The sequence below is a fragment of the Hibiscus syriacus genome, unplaced genomic scaffold, assembly GCF_006381635.1.
Source record: "Hibiscus syriacus cultivar Baekdansim isolate YM2019G1 unplaced genomic scaffold, ASM638163v2 tig00111392_pilon, whole genome shotgun sequence".
NCBI classification, from domain to species: Eukaryota; Viridiplantae; Streptophyta; class Magnoliopsida; order Malvales; family Malvaceae; genus Hibiscus; species Hibiscus syriacus.
In genome coordinates, this window is record NW_024063078.1 from 2,820,632 (window position 1) to 2,842,879 (window position 22,248).

At 31.4% G+C, this 22,248-nt stretch overlaps 3 protein-coding genes across 4 annotated transcripts; 1 reads left to right on the plus strand and 2 right to left on the minus strand.

The window, feature by feature from the left end:
• The first annotated feature begins 2,146 nt into the window (after positions 1-2,146).
• On the plus strand, positions 2,147-5,231 carry LOC120160480. The gene is made up of 6 exons (XM_039170893.1): positions 2,147-2,402; positions 2,555-2,682; positions 3,626-3,795; positions 3,864-3,941; positions 4,344-4,488; positions 4,583-5,231. The coding sequence occupies exons 1-6, from the start codon at positions 2,288-2,290 to the stop codon at positions 4,994-4,996; spliced, it is 1,050 nt and encodes a 349-aa protein (XP_039026824.1). The 5' UTR covers positions 2,147-2,287; the 3' UTR covers positions 4,997-5,231.
• Positions 5,232-5,718: 487 nt separating this feature from the next.
• Positions 5,719-12,061, minus strand: LOC120160478 (reticulocyte-binding protein 2 homolog a-like). 2 transcript variants are annotated; one of them, XM_039170891.1, is made up of 10 exons: positions 11,946-12,061; positions 11,032-11,821; positions 10,626-10,677; positions 8,629-10,517; positions 8,407-8,544; positions 8,137-8,316; positions 7,750-7,944; positions 7,118-7,216; positions 6,446-7,039; positions 5,958-6,317 (listed from the first exon to the last, which is right to left on the minus strand). In XM_039170891.1, exons 2-10 carry the CDS (start codon positions 11,803-11,805, stop codon positions 5,958-5,960), a joined length of 4,281 nt encoding a protein of 1,426 aa, XP_039026822.1. In that variant the 5' UTR covers positions 11,806-11,821; positions 11,946-12,061. The 2 variants fall into 2 exon arrangements, with proteins under 2 accessions (XP_039026821.1, XP_039026822.1); XM_039170890.1 differs by having other exon boundaries at positions 5,719-6,317; positions 8,629-10,677.
• A 7,725-nt stretch (positions 12,062-19,786) lies between these two features.
• On the minus strand, positions 19,787-21,565 carry LOC120160644. Its single transcript, XM_039171008.1, has 5 exons — positions 21,517-21,565; positions 20,479-20,616; positions 20,344-20,374; positions 20,027-20,068; positions 19,787-19,948 (listed from the first exon to the last, which is right to left on the minus strand). Exons 1-5 carry the CDS (start codon positions 21,563-21,565, stop codon positions 19,906-19,908), a joined length of 303 nt encoding a protein of 100 aa, XP_039026939.1. The 3' UTR covers positions 19,787-19,905.
• Between the last annotated feature and the right edge of the window lie 683 nt (positions 21,566-22,248).

Genomic DNA, 22,248 nt, shown 5'->3' on the forward strand with positions numbered 1-22,248 from the left:
AAATATATTTCAATATAATTTATTATGTGCTTAATAATAAAATAAATTTTAAAATAATAAATGGAGTTCTAAAGTTTATATATTATTTTATCATTTTTGAAAATAATTTAATCTTTTATGTTTTAATAATTTATTAATTTAATTTTATGATATTATCAAATCAAGTTAACTCATCGAATCAAAATAATAATAAATTAGAGTTGAACTAGAATAGTAAAAAAAAAAGTAATATAATATTTCTAAAAGAGTAATAAATAATTTAAGAGAAAAATACAGACCAAAATAATATCTAATAATCAGTGATTTATTTATATTCATATTTTAATTAAATAATCCATTAATAACTTCTATTTAAATAAATAATTTATTTATTATCTATATAATTAAATTAAAAAAAAAACAAAAACCTCTTCACCAAACGCACTCGTCAAAATTGAAATTGATCATCTCATTAGAGATTTTAAATCTTTATTTTATGATTAAACCATACCATTCATTATTGAATTGTATTATATTATATTTCACTTATTATCATTTTAATTCTTTAATTTCCTTATTTTTGAATTTTCTATACATTTTGCTATTTTAATGTAACAGCATCATCTTTACTTGCTTCTCTGCTCCCACAAAAAATTCTTATAATCTAACATCAGATAACTGTCTCATTTAACTGCAAACTCTATAGAAACAATAATTAAGAAAAAATAAACTATAAACTGATAAATATAATTTGAAATTCTTCGATTCAAGCTGCATATAAAGACCTTGAAAGTATAGAAGGTCCCTGATAACAAAATATATAATATCATCATTTTTAAATTTTAGGGTCTGTTATTTCAATTTTGATATGAGAGCCGCAACTAATGGTTGAAGAGGAGTGATGGGTTGAGAATCAATGACGAATCCAAAAATAAATTAATGGTCGGACTACTATAAATATAATGACAAAATTATCTAAAATAATTTATATATGTATATATATGGATTAAATATAGAAAAAAATATATTAAATGGACCGATATAATTTTCTCAACATAATTTATAGATATTTTTTATTTAGGGTAAAACAACCTATTTGGTGTCCCACCTATTATTAAATTTGTATTTTAGTCATTCAACTATTTTTTTTCTTTTCAAAATCATACTTTTTCTTATGTTTTTTTTCACTTATCATTAAAAAAATTAACAATGATGTTAACTTGACATTTTTAATTATTTTTTCAGTTAAATATGAGATTATCTTATGATGACACGTCAACATAATTTTTTATAAATGATTGATCAGAACATAATCAAAATGTATCGTTATGTGATTTAAATAAAAATAGTTGGCTGACTAAAATCTTGTACCATTTTCTAGACATGGGGTGAGTCATGGCCTAAATAGACCTAGGTCTAGATATGCCCCTATCGAGGATAATGGCCGCCTCTGATTCAAGAGAAAAAGAATATGAAAACGAAGAAGTAGGATCTTATTCTCAATCTTGATTGAAAATTTTATAGTGATCATTAATGCTAGTGTTAGTGTAGACATTATTTCTAAATAAATATAATCAGTTGATAATAAATTTGGTTATAGTAGATAATATGAGTTTATTAGATGTCATATCAAAGAGGTTGAGATTGATGTTGATCGAAAGATATTAGCCACTAAAATTAATAATTAGAGAAACTCTTTCCGAGGTTTCAAATGATAAAGTAGTAAAAATGAAAATATGACTCACAAAAAGAGAAATGAATAAAGTATAACAATATTAAAACCAATTGTTAGAGAATTTAATTATTAAAATATTAATACTTTAAAATCACAATTAAAATAATTTTGAATTTTAATAATTAATTTAGAATTTAAATTATTCTCATAAAATTAATCAAAAAAGGAAGGAGCTTTTTAGTAAATAAAATTCTCGAAAATGGAAATTTGAAAATAAAATGTTCTTTTATTATATTAATATTTTAAGAATTCAAATTAGATATTTCTAAAGTTAATTTATTATGATTGTTATGATATTAATATTTTAAAATTATATTAATTTTTTTTATAATTTAGGACTTAATTTAGAGTTTAATACTCATCAAATTAATCCGAAAAGGAATGGGCTTTTTAGCAAATAAAAGTTTTCGAAAATGGGAAAATTGAAAAGTTCGTTTTCCCCTTGTTGAAGTCGGCTTATCGTGCTTGTATCATCTCATCGTATAAGAGAGGATCGAAAATCACCAACGATCCCAATCAATCTCTTTGTCCCTCTTCCTCTACGAAATTGAATCATTAAAAGAGAAAATTTTGATGGAAAAGGCGAAATCTGCTCCACAAGCGGTTGAAATCTCGTTGAAGAAGCTCGATCTGAACGCCGATTGGAACTCTAAATCCCCTCTTTTGACTCCTTCGTTTCACTCTTCAAGTATTCTCTTTTTCTTTACTGTGTCGATTTTTTTGAAAAGTTTTGACAGAATTTTATGTTGTTTTCAATTGAGAAGGAACAAAAAAATTATTGTATGTAAATTTGTTATTCTTAATTGAATTTATTAAAAAGGCTACTTTTTTTATTGATAGAGTTACGCTTTGAGAAGACGAGACCTCCTAGTTTAGTGAGCTTGTGCCTTGGAGTTGTAGGTCAGCATCTGGAGGACATTATCGAGGATTTAAATGAAATTGCTGTTAATTTTCCCGCTGACATTAAGGTGAAATTTAATTATATTTGTTAATCCTTAATTTCTTGTAGTGACAATACTATAGTTTCCAAAGCAACGATGAATTTGGAATAATATGTTTGCTTAGGTTGATAGTTTCATCCTATAGGTAATTATGTTTTTGTTGGCTTCCCCAGGTTTTATAGTTTAATTTTCATGACTAGAAGAATTTCTTAATGATATGTTTCTATTTTATATCTAGAACCATTGCCTGAGAAACTTTTTATTAGTATTTTTCGAAGGCACATTGCTGGCAATTGTAAGACTAGCTTTCGAGGAGATGATGAATGTGTAAGACTTTGTTTGTTTAGTTTGATAGTTCCAACTTCCAGCCCATAAATGATTAGTTTATCATCATTTGTTTCCTTAGGGTTCATTTTAATGCTTTGACATTTAGTTCGTTTAATTGATATGTTCCGATTTCATAATTATCATCTTTGTTGAAGAAACTTTGTATTAACATTCTTCTAAGGTGCATTGCTGGATGATGAAAGATATCATTGGCAGCAATTATAAGAATATGGCTTTTAAGAGATGATGAAGATGATTAATGTATTGTCATATGTTTTCCTATGGTTCATTTTTATGCTTAGGATAATTGCAGTCATTTGTCGTTCATTGTTGGATTGCATAATGATACTTTTCGATTTTATATCTACTATCTTTGCTGAAGAAACTTTCTGTTGGCATACTTCTAAGTTACATTGCCGGATGATGACAGATAACATTGTCAGCAACTGTAAGAATATAGCTTTCCAGAGATGGGGAAGATGATTATTGTATTATTTTATGTTTCCCTATGGTTCTTTTTTATGCTTAGGAGAATTGCATTAGTGAAATGCTTAATGAATGTTCTGATTTTACATCTACAATGTTTGCTGGAGAAACTTGTTTTAGTATTTCTTCTATAAGACGCGTTGCTGGATGATGACAGATAGCATTGGCAGCAATAGCAAGGAGAAGAAAATTACTGAGTGATGATGTCATCATCTCATTGGCCGATAGTTCTTGGGAAATTCTTGACCTTTCAGGTTCAGATGTTACTGATTTTGGCTTGGCAAAAGTAGCTGAAATGTGCCAATCTCTTCGGGCCATGGATATAAGGTATAAAAATATGGATTTATCTTTTGAAATCAATTAATGAATTGATTACCGAGACATCTCCTATTCAGCCAATGCAAAAAAATTACTGCCAATGGTGTATCCGAACTAGTGCAGCACTGCCATTCGTTGGAGACGTTGAGATGCGGGTAAATTCTTATCTCCATGCATGTTATTTTTAGGTTCATTCAGGTCTCATGTTTTATGAATGATTGGTTCCCCCATGTATGTACTACAAATTTATTGGTTCTGTACAAGATAATCTTGAAAGCTCTAACATCATGAATAATACCAATCTCATATCATATGGGGTTTATCTATAGAATAAATAGACATGTGATATTTTGATTGAATCTTGTTCGTTTTCAAGTACGGAGAAAGAACTTTGATTTTAAAATTTTCTGAGCGTCACCCTGAAGACAGAGAAACTTATTAGACTTGGTCCTTTTTGTTTCAATCGTATGCAATGATATTGAAGCAGGATATTAAGGTTTTATGAGGGGTATACTATAAACCTCATAAACAAGTATGAACCAAAGTTAACATTGCAGGGGGTGCCCTTCAAGCGAGTCCACAGCCCGAAGATGTTTAGGCATATTGAAGCCAAAGCTGAATGATGTGGAGGGAGATTCTTGGGAGGAGCTTGATACCATGGAGATTGGTCATGGTGCACAGTCTTTACGTTGGCTTGTGTGGGTATGGACTTCCTCTTTCTTATTGTGTTCCTTTCATCCCGCTGAATCTTGGTGGTAAGGCTTGTTACAAAACCTTGTTACTTATTTTTTGGCAGCCAAAAATTGATGAAGACTCGTTGGAGATGATGTTGGCCGAATGTCCACGGATAACCGTAAATCCAAAGCCCTCACTCTTTGGCTTTAAAGGTACTGAAGTTCCTAGGGAGGCATTTCCGGATGTTGCTTTGGATGATCCAATAGTCAAGGACATTGATCCCAGAACATGGTCTATTTATCGGTCTACAGCTAAAGCAATATCTCAGACACTTCCAAGTGCCAATGAGTTATCCATAGCAGAAAAATTTAGACTAGCCTTTGTGGAAAGAGACACACGGTTAGCTCCGAAGCGGGCAAAAAATGCAAGACAGCATCAACGTCGATTGGAGAGGGAGTGGGTGATGACGAGTACACGAGCGAAGGCATTAGCTTTGGCATCACAAGCAACCAAATCTCTGCATGGTCGAAGCTGATGGTCAAGATATCCTAATTGGGGAACGCAACCTGTAAAGTACATGGTAGTGTAATGGCAATAACTTGATCTTGCATTTTTTGCCATCCATCATGATCCTCTGGGACCTGGAGTTTTGTTAAATTAGTGTAACTTGTTGAATTCTGAATACAAATGTAATACTTAGTCCTAAAGCGTTGCTTTCTGCGGACACATTTATGGAATGTAGTCGAGTCAAGCATATCTCTATTTGAAAGTCAAACTCGATGTTGTTCCCATATGTTACATATGTCATCATCTTATTAATTAAATAAAATTAACTAAAAATATCGAAAGAAAAAAGTGACATGAAAAATAAAAAAAATAATTAAAATATATCATTCAACATTTTTGTTAAGATATAATTTCAAAAAATAAGTCAAGTGATCAAGATAAAAATACCAAAATTTAAACCCTTCGCAATCTAAGAATTTGGAAGTGTCAAAATCCGAAACTATCCAGACCCAAAGAAACCTCATCCAATCCTATCTGTTTACCACCTCAATTTATTAAACAATAATTTTGTTAAAAAAATATTGTTTTCAATCGGTATTCTTTTATCATAATGTAATTTTATATGACAACAGAGTTGAAATGTCGAGTATTTCCCGACATTAGTAAAAAGGCCAATTCCTCTTACTCGCCATAATGAGGTTCTATCAAAAAGGAAGAAAATAAAGGAGGGAGAAGTCTACAGAAAAACCAATACAGTACCTTATTATTATTAATAAATAATAAAATATCACCATCACCGTACCAACTTAACAATACCACCATATTAATTTTGCAGTCGACATAAACCACTAATCAATGACACGCTTTAGTAATTGATTTCAAAAACTATGGAAAAATAATTAAGAAAATCAACTATATAAAATAAAATAACCCCACCCTGCGCGAGCACAAAAGAAATAAGCCAAACCAGTGTACGTGTATATCTATCTTTAAAACTTGAACTTTTGCAGCAGCCCAAAGTCGAAGGAGAAGTTATAGTTTCCGACCAAAAACAAAGCGAAAATTACCAGGCACGTCAGGAGGACCCACATCCATGGCTGCATCTTTCTCTTACCGCGATTGCGAAGTGGCGGTGGAATGGCCTTTGCCTTGCTCTGCTTTGTGAACTGAGTTGGCTTTTGAGACCTCTTTGCCACCGTTACTGGCTTCTCTTTACTTTGAGAGTCTTGCAGTGTTTCAGTTGGAGTTTCCAAAGTCGGAGCAGATTCGGTTTCATCTATAACACTTGCATCCCCTGATACTGATGCTCCCTTTCTTCTTTCTTTCTTCTTGGCCCTCTTTTCCCTTTCCTGCATCAAAAAGGATAATTCCACTGAATCGTATAGAGACGAAGCAAAATGTATCGACTATCGAGTATTGCTACGTTACAAGGAACTGACTTGGAATATTCTAGTGTTAATGAAAATGAAGAGTTCACCTTCTCTTTCTGTTCAGCTTCTTTCTGAGCTCTTAATTCAGCCCGGGCTTGGGCCTTCTCTGCGTTTCGCCTCTTCCTTTCTAGTGCTTCCTTAGCTTTAGCTATCTCCTCCAACCGTCGTTGCTCCCTCAATTTAGCCGCTTCCTGTTCCTTTCTCAATTCCTCTGCCTTCCGAAGCCTTTCCTCTTCCTCCTTTGTTATCTTCGGTTTTTCTTCTTCTGCTTCTTCAATTGTGTCCCTGCTAGAAGCAGTTGCTGAACCACTTGCTGGAGGAACAGGTTTTACGGGCTTTTCTGGTTTACTCGTCTCATTCTTTTGCTCCACGGTCTTTGCGGCAGGTTTATCCTTTGCTGTTTCAGCTTTTGCGGGACCTGTTTCAGCTTGTGTTTGTTCTTCAAAAGTTGAGTTGGACACAGTGCGATCCTTGGCAACTCTTTCGATTACTACTTGAGGAATTACAGGTGGCTCTTCATCAGGACCAAGTGCGCGGCCATCAAATGTCCTCAGTCTCCTTAATGTGCTTCTGACATTGCATCGGATGTATTCCTTACGGAATTCATCATTGTTGTTCCACAAGTCCATTACATTCTTAACCTGAACCATCAACTGTTTCGATAAAATAGAACATGAAAGTTTAATATCAAAGAAAACAAAATCAATGCATGGGCTCACCTGGTTAACACACAGATTTTGGAGTGCCTCTTTGTCCCCTTTCAAAGCCAAATCATTTGCTGCCTTTGCATCATCCCTGTACTGCCAAAAAAAATTGTTCTGCAAAATTCAAGAGTACGAGTCATATTTGATCGGTACTTTACTTCCTTTGTGGAAAAAACAGCTTAGTTTACATGAGCAAGATTCAACCGAAACAGGAACATAAAATGCAGTTTCATCACACTACAAAACCAGGATATATTGAAAAGACACAAAGTAAGAACGAGAGGAAAATAATGGAAAATAGAAATATCATTTTAGTTTCAGGGGAACGCTTTCACGAAACACCGGATACAGAAGGAAAATAATGGAAAAACATCCTTAAAGAAATTCTAGTATGCAATATACAGTTAAATTGACGTAGCAATAATAATGCATGATGTATCATAAAAACAAGTCTACAAAAACTTCCACACCTCACTACTTTAATACGTTCTTCCACTATTTAAATAAATTTCAATGTAGATGTGCACGCCTAACTGCCTTTATCCAATTAAAAGCATCTCTAAGGGTGAAGGCAGGAGTGACTGGATGTTAGCATGCATGTATGAGTCCTACACATTATAAGAAAGGCTTATAGAGTTTGAAAGTACCTTCTCATATGATTGTTTCTTCAAGCTCAACAACTGTGAATATGCATCTTGGCGGATGTCATCAGCAGCTTTGAACTGGGACTGCAATTTGTTTAACTTTTCAGCTTCATCATGATACTCTTTCTTAGCAGCCTTAGTGACTGCTTCAGCCTTCAGGAGATTGACCTTCAACTGGTCCGCTTCCTTCTTTAAAGACTGTAGATGCAGAAGAATGAAGTAAAATAAGCAGTCGAAAACAGTATTAACATTACAAAACAAAGATGCTTAACTTCTGGAGGACCCCCTTCTTTCATCTCAAATTCTACACAAATTTAATGTACAATACTAAGTAGATCTTAATCATAATGTGTAAAGCCAGGAAAAAGAAGCACATATTGAATTTAATACCTTCATGCGCTCTTTAATTTGTTCTTTTTGGTCCGGACCCTGCAGAACTTCATCCTGCTTACCCATATTAGATGAGATCCATTCACGAGTTTGTTTATATTGCTTGATTTGATGAATATACTGTTTTTCATCCTTAAGAGGCATGGTTTCATGCTGTATCATGTGTTCCATGTTTCGAATCTGCTTACGGGTGACATAGTTAGAACAATTAATCATATAAATAAGAAAGCACATTTAGACAAAAGAAAAATGGAGTAAAACAGAAACTACCTTGGCGTCAATATCCTCAATGTTCATTATAGATTGAATAGAATCTATTTCTTGACGTTTGGACCTATGCTGATCTCGTATTGCTCTTTCTTGGGATATGGCAGCCTCGACATTATCACCATATTTCTTGCAAATTGCCTATTAGTGAAGCATTTTATCAACCGTCAGAAAAGAAACAAACATATGAATTCTTTTCAGAAAGAACAGCATAAACATTCTTACCCTCATCTTTTGTATTTCAGTTCGAACAGCATCCCGACTATGGGTTTTCTCATCAACTGTAATCTGAGCAAGCCTGATTTTTTCTTTTAAATTTTCATCATCATATCTTGGGACCCTGATCAAGAAGTAAAATGGACTTCTTTTAACCTCGTCAAGGCCTTCTGGTCCTTCTGACTCCTGACATGTTACAACACTACCAAACCGAATTGCTTCCTTCATGACAGCAGGAGATTGTTTGTTATTGTTAGCATCACAAGCTGATTCTCTAGATTCATGTACAAGTTCAACGTTGTTAGAAATATCTGCAGCAGGTGCTTTCTCATCATTACTTACAGTAGCAACCGAATTACTATCATTTTGAACATCAACCACATCCACCACTTTTTCATCGGTTTCAGAGCTATGGCATTCAACAAGCACTTTCGAAACCTCAGACTCTGCAGATAAGATAGAATCACCACCATTGGTCAAGCATCTTGACTTAAAATTATCATCAATAGAACCACTCGCATCCTTTACATCTATCTCTTTATTCTCAAAACCAGCTCTACTATTCTCATCTGACTCAATAACTTCAGTTTCCAGTTTCTCGTCATCAACAGAAGAAGGCGGTAAAGCCTCAATTGCAGTATCACTAACACCACTTTCAACACTTGCATCATTATTGAGTGTAACTGTGGCGGATGTGCATTCCACGACATCAGCTATTGTATCATTAAGAACCCCTTCAACAGTTACATGCACATTCTTATTTGTAATGGGGGAGATAGAGCTTTCCACAAGTTCAGAAGGCTGACCTGAATCAACAGAGTCATTAATCTGAACCGTACCTGAAATACCATCCTCAGTGTGAACATCCTGCAAGGCCTCTCCACATTCATCGGAGAAAGAACCACTCCCAGTTTCTTTCTCTAAATTAGTATCATCTACCGAACCCAAATCTCGTTCAGTAATGTGTTCTAAGCCCAAACCACTTTTCATGGGAAACTCATCAGCAGCTGTTAGGCTTTCCCCAACTTTAACTGATTCAATTCCAGATACAACATCTGGGAGCACCATCTCAGTAGTTTCAGAGAACCTATTTTGTTCAGGCCTGTCTCCATTAACATTAGAGAAAAGACATGCAGAATCAGCTTCAACTTCACCACTGTTAGAGGACTCATTCTGTTCATCACTGGAGTCAACAAGAACAGCTTCTGAAACTGTGTCCTTTTCCCTAACATCAGGTAAACAATCCCCATCACGGTCAGAGACAGAGATGGTAGTAACCCCATCATCAGTTACAGGCAATTCACAAACCTCATTCTGTTTATTCCTCGTATCTACAGAAGCTTCAGAAACAGTGGTCTTAGCACTACCATAAGCTACACGATCTCCATTGCAATCATCAGCTACTACCATTCCAGAACTCTCATTCTCTTTTAACCTGAAATCGAGAACATTGGCTTCAGAAACAGCGACCCTAGCACTATCATTAGTTAAACCATCTCCATGGCAACCGTCATCATCAGCTACGATCATTTCAGAACCCCCATTCTCTTTTGACTTGGAATCGATAACATTGGCTTCAGAGACAGTGGCCTTAGCACTATCATTACCTAAATCGTCTCCATTGCAGTTGCCATCATCAGCTACAGCCGTTTCAGAGCCCTCATTCTCTTTCAACCTGGAATCGAGAACATTGGCTTCAGAGACAGTGGCCTTAGCACTATCATTAGCTAAACCATCTCCATTGCAATTGCCATCATCAGCTACAACTATTTCAGAACCCTCAGTCTCTTTTGACCTGGAATAAATAGCATTGGCTTCAGAGACAGTGGCCTTGGCACTATCATTAGCTAACACATTTCCATTGCAATCACCATCATCAGCTACAGCCATTTCAGATCCTCCATTCTCTTTTAACCTGGAATCGAGAACATTGGCTTCAGAGACAGTATCATTAGCTAAAGCATTTCCATTGCAATCACCATCATCGGCTACAGCCATTTCAGAGCCTCCATTCTCTTTTGACCTGGAATCAATAACATTGGCTTCAGAGACAGTGGCCTTAGCACTATCATTAGATAAACCTTCTCCACTGCAATCGCCATCATCAGCTACAGCCATTTCAGAACCATCATTCTCCTTTGACCTGAAATCGAGAACATTGGCTTCAGACACAGTGTCATTGGCACCATCATTAGCTAAACCATCTCTGTTGCGATCACCATCGGCAATTACAGCCATTTCAGAACCCTTGTTCTCTTTTGATCTGAAATCGAGATCATTGGCTTCAGAGACACTGGCCTTAGCACTATCATCAGCTAAACCATCTCCATTGCAATCACTAGCATCAACTTCAGCCATTTCAGAGCTGTCGTTCTCTTTTGAACTGAAATCAACATCATTGACTGCAGCGGCCTTAGCATTATCATTAGCTAGACCATCTCCATTGTAATCACTATCATCAGCTACAGCAATTTCAAATTCCTCATTCCCTCTAGACCTGAAATCGAGAACATTGGCTTCAACACTACCATTAGCCGAACCATTGACGTCAGGACCGGAGATGGAAAAAATCTCATCACTCTGTTTATCACTGGAGTCAACAGCAGCAGCTCCTGAACCAGTGTGTTCACCTATATTCTTAGCATCAGAAACATCTTCAGCCGATTCAGAGACTCTATTCTGATCAGCCGTGGCAGTTTCTGACACGCCATTTTCAGCATTAATAGCAAAAACAGGACCACTCCGAATAAGATCCACTGATTTTTGTTCATCAACAGAAGCCTCCGCGTGGCACAATTCCATCGATTCCTTGTCCTGATCCACAATTTCAATACAAGATTCATCCTCTTCACTCAAATCCTTAACCAAATCAGTTTTAGATTTCACTTCCCCTTCAGTCTCCATACTCTCAACCCCCTGATCTCTTCCAGCAATGCCATTTCCGTTTTTCTCAAGATCCGACTCCACTGGACCTCCATTTTCTTCTTCGTTTCCGTTAACGAAAACATAATCACCGTCACCATCGTTGTCTTCCCTGGCAGTCCTCCCATTGACGCCATTGGAAAAATCTTCATTTCCATTCTTCTTCACCAGATCCTCCTCCTCCGCAATCTCAACCTTGGACGAAGACGATTGCACCTCCTCCTCCACCACCACATGCACGGTCGTCACTTCATCCACAGTCATATTCGCTTTCAATTAACTAAAAGGAAAATACAAATACAAATTTAGATATAAAATTACAATTAAATTATTCATAATAAAAGATAGTTGTTTCTTTCAAAATTTTAGATCTTAACAAACTGAAAAAAAAGGTCAAAACTTACTCGAAAACGAAACCTGGTCGAAAGCAGTAGCCGGAGCTAGTTCACCGACGCCAATGCCGGAAATAAATTGATCAATTGAATCCTGAGAGAGGAAGGGAAAATTGAATGAAAAAACAGCTGAGAAAAGTCACGAAGAAACCGAAAATATGCATATATATAAATTATATAAGACAAACGATAAGAGAGAAAAAGAGAGAAGAGTCTTCTACTGTGACTGTATACAACACTTATCTCAGTAAAATTCCATCTTTCTTTTTTTTTAATTTACGCATCACTTTATTTAATTATTCTGCTATCATCTTTCATCTTTACTACTTTTCATTTTTACACTTGAAAAGTAGTAAAAATACTGTATAAGTTCCTGTATTATATCGTAGAGTACATTTTGATTCCATAATTTTATAATGAACAGTCTTTCGCGTTAGAAAAACTTACAAAATTATATATATATTTTTTAATGATTAAAGGTACTAAATTTATAAAATAAACTTAACTGAATTATAACATCATATTTTTAAGTGACATGATATATTCATTATACCCCGTATAACTTAATTCAGATAATTACATTTAACGTTGCATCACTTATAAAACGTCACATTATATTTAAAATTGGTTGCATCATCTAATTAAATTTATTGTTTTTTAATTGTTTCACAAAATAAATATTCTACATAATCATGGATTAGAATTATAATATTAATAAAGCATATTGAATTAGAATAGTGATATCTATAATTTGATCCTTTTAAAATCTGATCTAGAATAATCAATTAATAGATCTAAACCCAATTATTAAATCAGAAAAAAAAAATTATAGGTTATTTTCACATATATCCAAATAAACTTTGTACCATAATATAAGGACCTGTATAATATTTTCACCCTTGTAAAACAAATTATCCTTTTTCGATCTAGGAAGATAATATTGGATAAAATTTAATCTTGTGGATGTTAAAGTAATTATGGCGTCATCAATGACATCATCCATTAAATATTACTATTGTAAAGCATATCCAAATGGATAGGTCTTTTTATTTTTTTCCCTTCTTAAAAGCCTATCTACTTTAAGCTATGATTTTTATACAAATATCTTCATTCTTCCCTTTTGTTCTTACCAAAAATAAAAATAGTAATTTTATGATAATGTAAATTTATTATTGTATTAAAAATACGGTAAAGTATACAAGTGGTTCCTCAACTATTAGAGTAATATAAACGGAGATCAATCCATAACATACAACTCAAATGATTCTAAATTACATTAAAATTCTAAATTTTATATAATGTTAATTATTGAATTTTTAAATCTAAATATATATTGTCACGATCCAATTTACTGCAAGGAGACATAAATCAAAATTGAAATTAGAAAGGGAAGTTTGAAGAAATAGAATAGATTTGTATTATTAATATCTAAATTTATTTAAAACATATATTATAAAAAATATTAAAAATATTTTTTGATGTTATTTTAAAATAATAACCATATTTAATAATAACTAGTTGGTCTAGTCATTAGTAGAATGAGACACTAAATCCTTTAGGTAAATGTCAGGGGTTTGAATCTTGACGTTTACGAATAGAGCAAACTAAGTTGGGAGGGTTACTCTCGCCTCTGCAGTATTCGATTCGGATTAGTCGTTTAATAAATCTAATAGTTATACCAAAAGTAATATTAATATTATTTTTTTTCTAGATTATTATTTTGTAATTTAAATTTTTTAAAATTCGTATAGAATATTAAACTCATGAAAGACGAGGCCGTGCAGGAGAAACTCGTGAGAGCCAAAAGTGTATTGTTTTAAGATGGATCCATCTATAGTTATGATGCCCCCACATTCTATGCAACAATTCAAGGATATCTCTTTCTTTCTTTTCTTATTAAAAGGGAATCCTAAGTTCCCCTTAAAAATTAATTTTATGATGAATTTTTTATTAGATATTTTAGGGTATATTATAAAAATTTTCATTTATTTTTCTTCTCACTTATATTTTAGTCATTAAAATTTAAAATTTTCAATTTAATCATTCAACTTTTGAATTGTTTTTTTATTAACTAGTCCACCGTTAAATCACAAATCTCAAATTCTCTTTATCGTTATTAACCTCACCCTCCATAAACCACAAAGCATAACCTCCACCATTTGTGATTTAACAGTGAAGTGACAAAAATAAGAGCAATTCAAAATTTGAGTGATTAATTGAAATTTTTTAAACTTAAGTGACAAAATTAGGAGTGAGAAGAAAAATAAGTGATTATACTTGTAATTTTTAAACAATTAAAAAATAACAACATATTTGAAATTAAAAAAGCAGCATCGAATATTCATATGAAATTTAATTTTTTCTTATATAATAAATTCACGAATATTGAATTAGAATGTAATCAAATAAGTATTTAAAAGAAACATTGCCTGAATCGAACTTTTATTTAAAAAATTCATGACAATCTCTTGAAATTTGATTATAAAACTTTTAAATAATGGTTTGATTAAGATATATTTCTAAATTTAAAAACATAATTGATCATAGCTTTTTAAATAATAATTTAATTAAAATAACATTTCACTAAAAAGAGCTTACTTATTATCATCCGGTTTAAAAGAGTCAAATTATTTAATATTTTTCTCAATTTGAATATGCTTAATTGATAAAAAAAGAGTCAAATTTTCAGATACATTAATCAAACTTAAAATAAAAACATAAAGTTTTCAGATATTATAAAATTTCAATTGGATCTATCACCAATAACATTCACTTATAATATATAGTTTAATCAATTAAGTCAAATATTTGACTTACTTGTTTTCCTATTTTAGATTTAAATTTAAAAAAATATTATATAAAAAATTTAACTTAAATTAAATCGATATTTACATGTTCAAGTAGATTTTATGTAGTTAATCACAATATAAATGTAATGTTTTGAGATAATATCAGATCTACCTTAGATCTAGATCAATAATATGTTAAAAAAAGTCCTTAAAATAAATAAATTAAATTAAATGTGAAATACTTTATGTGTTATATTATTTTAAATTTATAGGGTTTGTCGGTGGTAGCCATAGGATAAATAGTAAATCTTCTGCACATTTTTTTTGTCGTTTTATTTTAGTGATTTAAGATATTTACTTTAACTAATTAGCATTTAATATTGAGTTTATAACTAATCACATCTAAGGTTAAAGTCAAATCCATTCTAAAAAATGTACAAATAATAATTAATTAATTGTAATATTTTCAAACTTTTTATTTTTTTATTGGATATTGCGAAGATTATGTGTGTTATGATTTCACATCAAACAATTTATTTAAAAATTTACAGTCAAATAAATTTATAAAAACTAATTATAGAATTTTTTAAATAAATGTTCAGTTGAGATATCTTTTGAATTTTCAAATAATTGGTCCAATATAACTGATGATGGCGGCCAATAGTGATTGACGATGGTGATGAGCTGCAGTAGGGGCTTTAACTGGATTTAGTGATGAATTTGATATTTTATTTAAAGTTTGAGAGTCGAATTAATATTTTACCAAAAGTTTAGAATCAAATTAACATTATGTCTAAAGTTCAAGGGTCTAACTAAAATTAAAATATTTTACTAATGGACTAGTGTTGATTAAGACATTTTTGTGATTCAAAATGGACCATAGGATATAATATAATATATATTATTTTGTGCCATTTGATTTCAATTGATTAACATTGGGTCACTATCCCACTTTTTTTTTGCTAATAAAATCAAAATTAAACAGCTTCCATCTTGCTTTACCCATAAGATATCTTTGGTTTCATCAATGATTTTAAAGGTTTTTGTATTGTTATTTTGCTAAAAATGCCATTAACATTTTCCACCTAATGGAGCGAAAAATCATTTCACCTTTGCAAAATAATAAATTTATAAAATAACGTATTAGACAATCCATACATATAAATATAATCATTCACGAGAAACTAAATAAATACATATATTAAATTCATTAAGTGACTTAAAGTTGTTATCCTTAGATATCATAAGTTAGAGCAGCTGTGTGTGCGAATTGTCAATTGTTTAATTTTTTTAAATAAATATTACTTTGCAATCATACCAGACTATTCAAAAAAATCAATAAATATATTTTAAAATTTAATATTTCAATGGAAGTGTCAAAATTATCATTTAAGTACATTTGAATTGTTTAGGGTGAGGATTGTTTCGGATTAGTGTGAACCATTTCGTTTTTGGATTGTAAGGTGCACTCTTTTTCTCAAAGTAGGCATAGGGAGGATTTTAATGAGTCCATTTTCGACACTTTATTTTGTAGGTTTTAGCAATGACTGCATGCAAAACCTTTTCAAAAAAAAGTGCATTTGGAAGAATATTTTTTAACGAACAGTTCCGATCTATTGATTAATTAATTTGAATTATGTACTATATAGGACTTAGAAGTCCATTAAGAGTTACTTGAGTGACTCTCAACTCAATTTATCTCATTCACAATTCAATATTCAAATAGACACCCTTATTGAAGAGATCTAACGTCTCATGCTCCTGACCCACAATTGTCGAAAAATTTAGGAGATTTTAAAACAATAACAATTATAATTATTTAGTTTAGATAAATAACTACTTTAGAAAATTTTACACTATTGAGTTAAAAAATATAGAATAAAAATAATGATATTAATAGTATGTATAATATATATATATATAAATAATATAGAAAAAATTTAATAAAAATTATACATTAGAGTTAAATAGAATAATGTTTTAAAAGTTTATTTTTTTTATTTTGTAATGAGATCAGATGTACTAAATTAAATAAAATTATTTTAAAAAAAATAACATATTTAAGTTGAATTTGAAAAAAAAAATTGACCACCAAAATTTTATTTTTGAAACTTCTTATAAATTTTAAAATTTATCATCCAAACATGTCTACTAATAGATCATATTATTCAGGAATCAACAAGACTATACATCTTAATATTATAAATTGAAATTTTTTTTATCTCATAATAGATTTCTATAATAATATTTGAATCACATTAGTCGATTAATACATAAAATTATATCACATCACATCATATTGTCACAATATAATAAACATAGTAGGAACAAAATATTAAATGTCTTGCCATAATTTTCTAATATTGAATGAACTTTATTGCCAAAAAAATCTTACATATTCAACACTAGTGTCCTGAAATTTAATTTTGGGATTTTTAATTACATTACATGTCGTGTCAATTGTTGCGTCTGTGATATGAATTATAGATCTGTACTGTAATGGGCAAGCATGAACAAGAGCCAGCTGTTCTAAGAAAATCAGCCAATACATCTTAATCTAATTCTCCATTTTCTTTATATTACCCAAAAAAAAACTTTCCTGTATTTTTTTTTCACGTTCAAAAATTAAATGAAAAATCACGATTAATGAACCATTTTTGTCCAAGTGTCATTTTTATTTTGTGTTCTTTAGTATATTTACTTATTTTCTGGAATTATTCCAATCATATATCACGCAAGTCTTGTCATATTTGTTTGATTTGAATATATTTTTATGAAAGATTATTTGATATATATAGTATACTAATTTTAGTTTACACGTCACACATTTTAGAATTTATCAAGCGACTCCAATAATTAAAGAAAATATTATTTTTTATAGAGATTTTAGGTTTAAATAATAATGTTTGTAGTAAAAAAATATGTATCAAAGTTTTTATTTTTTATTTTGATTAAAAAATATTTTTCATAATATTAATATTATTTTACATTTAATTAAAATTAAAATTTTAATTAATATTTAAATTGTGTAAGCGATTTGAGAATCTAAGAGTAAAAAATAATAATAAAATGTGTGGGAAAATGATAAAAATATATTGAATTTACTCAAATTCACTTGCTGGCACATGTTCCTTGCACTGAATCAAATGCTCTGTTTGACAAATAAAAGCAAAATGTTTGGCATTGAAGCAATGTGTGATGTTTGGTAAAAAAAAGTATATAAAGCTTCTTATTTGATAATGAAATTATTAAAACAGATCATGGAATTTTCATTGCATGCTTAAAAATAATAATATTAAGTATCTACATATTGTTGCCATCTGCACATGTAACTCTCCATTCCCATCTATAGACCATCTCCAATGCTTCTCTACATTCGAAAATTTCTCCAAAGTAGAGAGTTTTCTCTCCAACCCTGCGCCACATTTCTCTCTACTGTACCGAATTGCTACAGTATCGCATCACATCTAGCGCGGTACTGTAGCTTGTGCTACATTTTTTTTTAATTAAAATATATTAAATTATAAGATAGATAAAAATATATTAAAATTAGATAAATAATAATACTAAATTTTTTGTAATTTTTCAGATTTTTTTATATTTGTAAAATTAATATTATAATAGTTAAATATTATGAATAAAGTAAAGTTGATGGTAATGTAGAGATAGCTCTGGAGATGAATTACTGTTTTATCTCTAGAGTATAGATAAAGATGTTCTAGAGTAGAGATAAGAGCTGGAGGTGATCTTATTTCTCTTAATTATATATATATATATATATATATATATATATATATATATATATTTTCTACATTTAAATATTAAAATTTCACATATTTAAGTTTAATGAAAGTCTAACAAACAGTATAATTGGATTTTAACTTTTAAATCAAATAAATAGAAAAACTAAATCCTTAGAATTGATTAAATTCTAAAAATCCGAATTGTATATAATATAAGCATAAAAGAAACGTCAAATTTCTTAAGATTAAGTAATTATTAGAATGAAGCCTGCATATGTCCTGGCATGACAGTGACAACTTTCTGGACGTTATATTTTAATGATATTGTCATTAATTAATCTTGTAAGAAAAGTCATGGTTAAAATTTGAACACATTACGTTCTAATACAAAGTTCCATTGGTTGTTGCCTCTTGAAAATGATATAAACAGTCACATTTTTTGGGAAACAAAACAATGACATGCTTTTGAACATTTTTAATAATTAAAATTTTTTTTATTTCCCTTCCAAAAGTGAATATATATAAGACTAGAAGTGAAACTGGAAATTTAATGTCCAAAGGTAAGTGTAGGCCTAGTTGATTAAGTGTTATGCGCCATCTGATCAATAGTTTATGTAAAATGAAATTTAATGATTAATAAATGGTATTATTTTATACATAAATTGTATCCATAATCATTTAATTATGTAAGATTCTAATTAATTAACTTTTTTATTCTATTAATAAGATTATTTATCTATTTGAATTAGTGATGATAATATTATCCAAAATTGATGAACTGATCCGATAGGGTCATTTTTTTTTAAAAAAAATGAAGTTTTAAAGTTTGAGTTTTAAATAAGATTGTGTCAAATCAGATTCAAGTGTAGGATGATGGCCCAACCCAAGGGCAATCGAGTAATTTTTCAGGTTGGATCGAATTCGGGTAGATAATATATATTATATGGGTAGAGTAAGATTCGAGTAGAAGATATATATTTTTCAAATCGAATCAAATTAACTAAAAACCCGACCCAACCCCACTAGTTGCTACATCTAATTTGAATGATGTTAAATTGTTAATCATATCACCTATAGTTTTTTTATCAAATAAAGAAAGACTACATTTTTAAGATAAATGTAGAGATTCGAATCCACACAAGATGTGACAATATGAATATCCTTGAATAACAGAAATGAAAAATCGATAGTCAAATTAAAATACACCATAGTTAAATGATAACTGGTGTATAATTTACCCTTCACGAGATGTGACCAAAATAATACTACCAATGATAGATTTTATCTACGAAATTTATGCAAAAAGGGTTTGCGACTACACATAAGATGGATAAAATCCGAACATCATTTGTGATCCATAGTAACTCGAAATCGAATATCAATTTTAAACAGACGACAATGGCGGTTTATCTCAGAGTACCTTGGCGCCGACAATATCTTTTAAAATGCATTGATTATCGTCACAATGGTGGTTGCCATGTTCCTGGCTTATAGGATGAAATAGTAAGCAGAGCAGGTCTATGAATAAAGTTATATTCTCCGGAAAGGGTCTGAAACTTACTCTGGAAATGGCTTTTCTTTCCCTTCAGGTGTCTCTTTAGTCCTGCAAATACGAGGCGTGGTATTAAAACATTCACAGCACCAAGCAATTTTCATGATTCGACAAGAGGAAAATCAAATAAGATCCGATGGCAACTCATTTTACCAGATACAAAAAGTAGAAACAAAAACAACAGTCACTGGTGCAATGCAGTGATAGTAAAAACGAAAGGGGAATCCGACAAGGAAAAAGATAACGCCGCAATGATAAACAATTCAACAAGTTGTATTTCAACAGCAATGTTAAGTTCATGTTATAAAACAATTTGTTTTACCCACCTCTCATTTGATGATTGTTCAAATTTGTCACCTGCGAGTAAAAACATCAGAATGAAAACACGGACAGTAGAAAAGCTTCGATAAATTATATTAAGTTTTAGAAGAGATGCACAGTTAGGTAAAAAAAAACAATGCCTTCCGAAGTGGATGGAAATTGCCGAATGAAGCTTTTTAAGTCTGGACCTCCAACTTTACCTATAAATGACAGTATAGTTATCAACAACTGGATGAAGAAATAAAGCAACGGGAGACGAGGAGACACAAGAGTTGCAGCTAAAGACTAAACCGAACTCACAGCCTTCTTGCTCTCTTCTCGAGGTTTTCTTTCTACTTCTTTCTTCAGAACTTTCTCCAGGGAAAAAAAAATGTGAGAATTTTTTATCAGAGAATATGGTACCGGGACATGTATATTGATATTAGTAGTAATACATATGGGTAACATTAAGCAACGGGATGAGGAAATAAAGCAACGGAGGCGAGGAGACACAAGAGTTGCAGCTAAAGACTAACCCGAACTCACAGGCTTCTTGCTCTCTTCTCGAGGTTTTCTTTCTACTTCTTTCTTCAAAACTTTCCCCCGGGAAAAGAAAAAGGTGAGACAAATTTTTATCAGAATATGGTACCGGGACATGTATATTGATATTAGTAGTAATACATATGGGCAACATTAAGTCTAGCACATTCACACCGTGCTTCAAGTTCCATCATTTCCTGAAGACAGAAACAATAAACTATCAAATAAGAGTTGAAATTACCCCACAAGGATACACTACCCGAAACACTTACAACAAAAGAAAAAGACTTTGATTCCAAAATGTTTCTATCAAATATGAAATATGTTGTCTATTTACGAGATATTTATGCACAGTTCACTTGATCTTTTGACGAGGGAAACTTCAGCAGCGACGAAACGTGGAGGGTGGATGGCATTCTCATAGCACGCGACAAAATTTCGTTCCTAAGCACCTCAGAGTCGGAGCTATCTTTCGCTTCCCATTCAACCAACATATCCATTCAACTACAACAATCAAATTGCAATAAACCATAAGTATCGAAAACAAACAAAGAAACCAACATGTTATCAGACAGTTAGTTCGAGAGCATCATTGTCTATCCTAAGCTATGATTAAAGGATACAGCTAAGAAGCGAGCAACTTTTATTGAAAAGCTTACCTGGGATGGAAGTTGGATCTTGCTCTGCTTTGAGTTCCATTCTACCCATTTTTCTCCTTTACTAATAATTCAACAGAAACTACGATGTCAAAGGAACATAATAGTATCGGAATGTGAATTCTGTATTAATTCCAAATTTGGTGTTCTTGCCCTGCTTAATTTTTTTTTTTCATTTTACTTTCTCTCTATTCTAACTATGTTATAATTTAGCTTAAATTCAGACCTAAAATCACTAGACACGGTATTTCCTCAAGCACAAAATCAAATTAGGATCAAATTAACTTCCGACTACATCGATAAATCAAAGTTTTTCCCTACATTATTTCATAAACAAAGAGCTAATTTCCATACAAATCAACAGCTAATACAAAGTGTTGACCAAGGAGAATTCAAAAATCAATTTACTAGCTATTAGCAACCATTGAAAACTACAAAATCCAATCCAAAATTCACATGTTCATACAATTCTTCAAAATCCCAGATAGAAAATCCATTAACACAAAGGCAAAGATCGAATTCAAAGAACCTCAAACGAAAAACCCATATAGAAAATTGAACAGGAAGGATCATTAGCAAATACCCACATCAACAAAAAAAAAATGAAATTTTCGAAATTGGAAAAAGAAAAGGGAAATGAGACCCACTTACAAATATCATCAATCTCTTCTTTTCGAGTTAAGTAAAGGTTCCCAGCTTTATCTACACCAACAAATGTTATGTTGCTGAAAAACC

Bases quoted from the DNA above. Each gene is read 5' to 3' on its own strand.
- LOC120160644 (XM_039171008.1), bottom strand. From the start codon at position 21,565: ATGGGTAGAATGGAACTCAAAGCAGAGCAAGATCCAACTTCCATCCCA. The intron at 20,375-20,478 runs GCATTGTTTTTT...TTTTACTCGCAG, and splicing joins ATTTCCATCCACTTCGGAAG to GTGACAAATTTGAACAATCA. The intron at 20,069-20,343 runs GTGGGTAAAACA...TCGTATTTGCAG, and splicing joins GAACAATCATCAAATGAGAG to GACTAAAGAGACACCTGAAG.
- LOC120160478 (XM_039170890.1), bottom strand. From the start codon at position 11,805: ATGACTGTGGATGAAGTGACGACCGTGCATGTGGTGGTGGAGGAGGAG. The intron at 8,317-8,406 runs GTAGTTTCTGTT...ACCCGTAAGCAG, and splicing joins TTGAGGATATTGACGCCAAG to ATTCGAAACATGGAACACAT. The intron at 7,945-8,136 runs GTATTAAATTCA...CTGCATCTACAG, and splicing joins AAATTAAAGAGCGCATGAAG to TCTTTAAAGAAGGAAGCGGA.
- LOC120160480 (XM_039170893.1), top strand. From the start codon at position 2,288: ATGGAAAAGGCGAAATCTGCTCCACAAGCGGTTGAAATCTCGTTGAAG. The intron at 2,683-3,625 runs GTGAAATTTAAT...GGATGATGACAG, and splicing joins ATTTTCCCGCTGACATTAAG to ATAGCATTGGCAGCAATAGC. The intron at 4,489-4,582 runs GTATGGACTTCC...ATTTTTTGGCAG, and splicing joins CTTTACGTTGGCTTGTGTGG to CCAAAAATTGATGAAGACTC.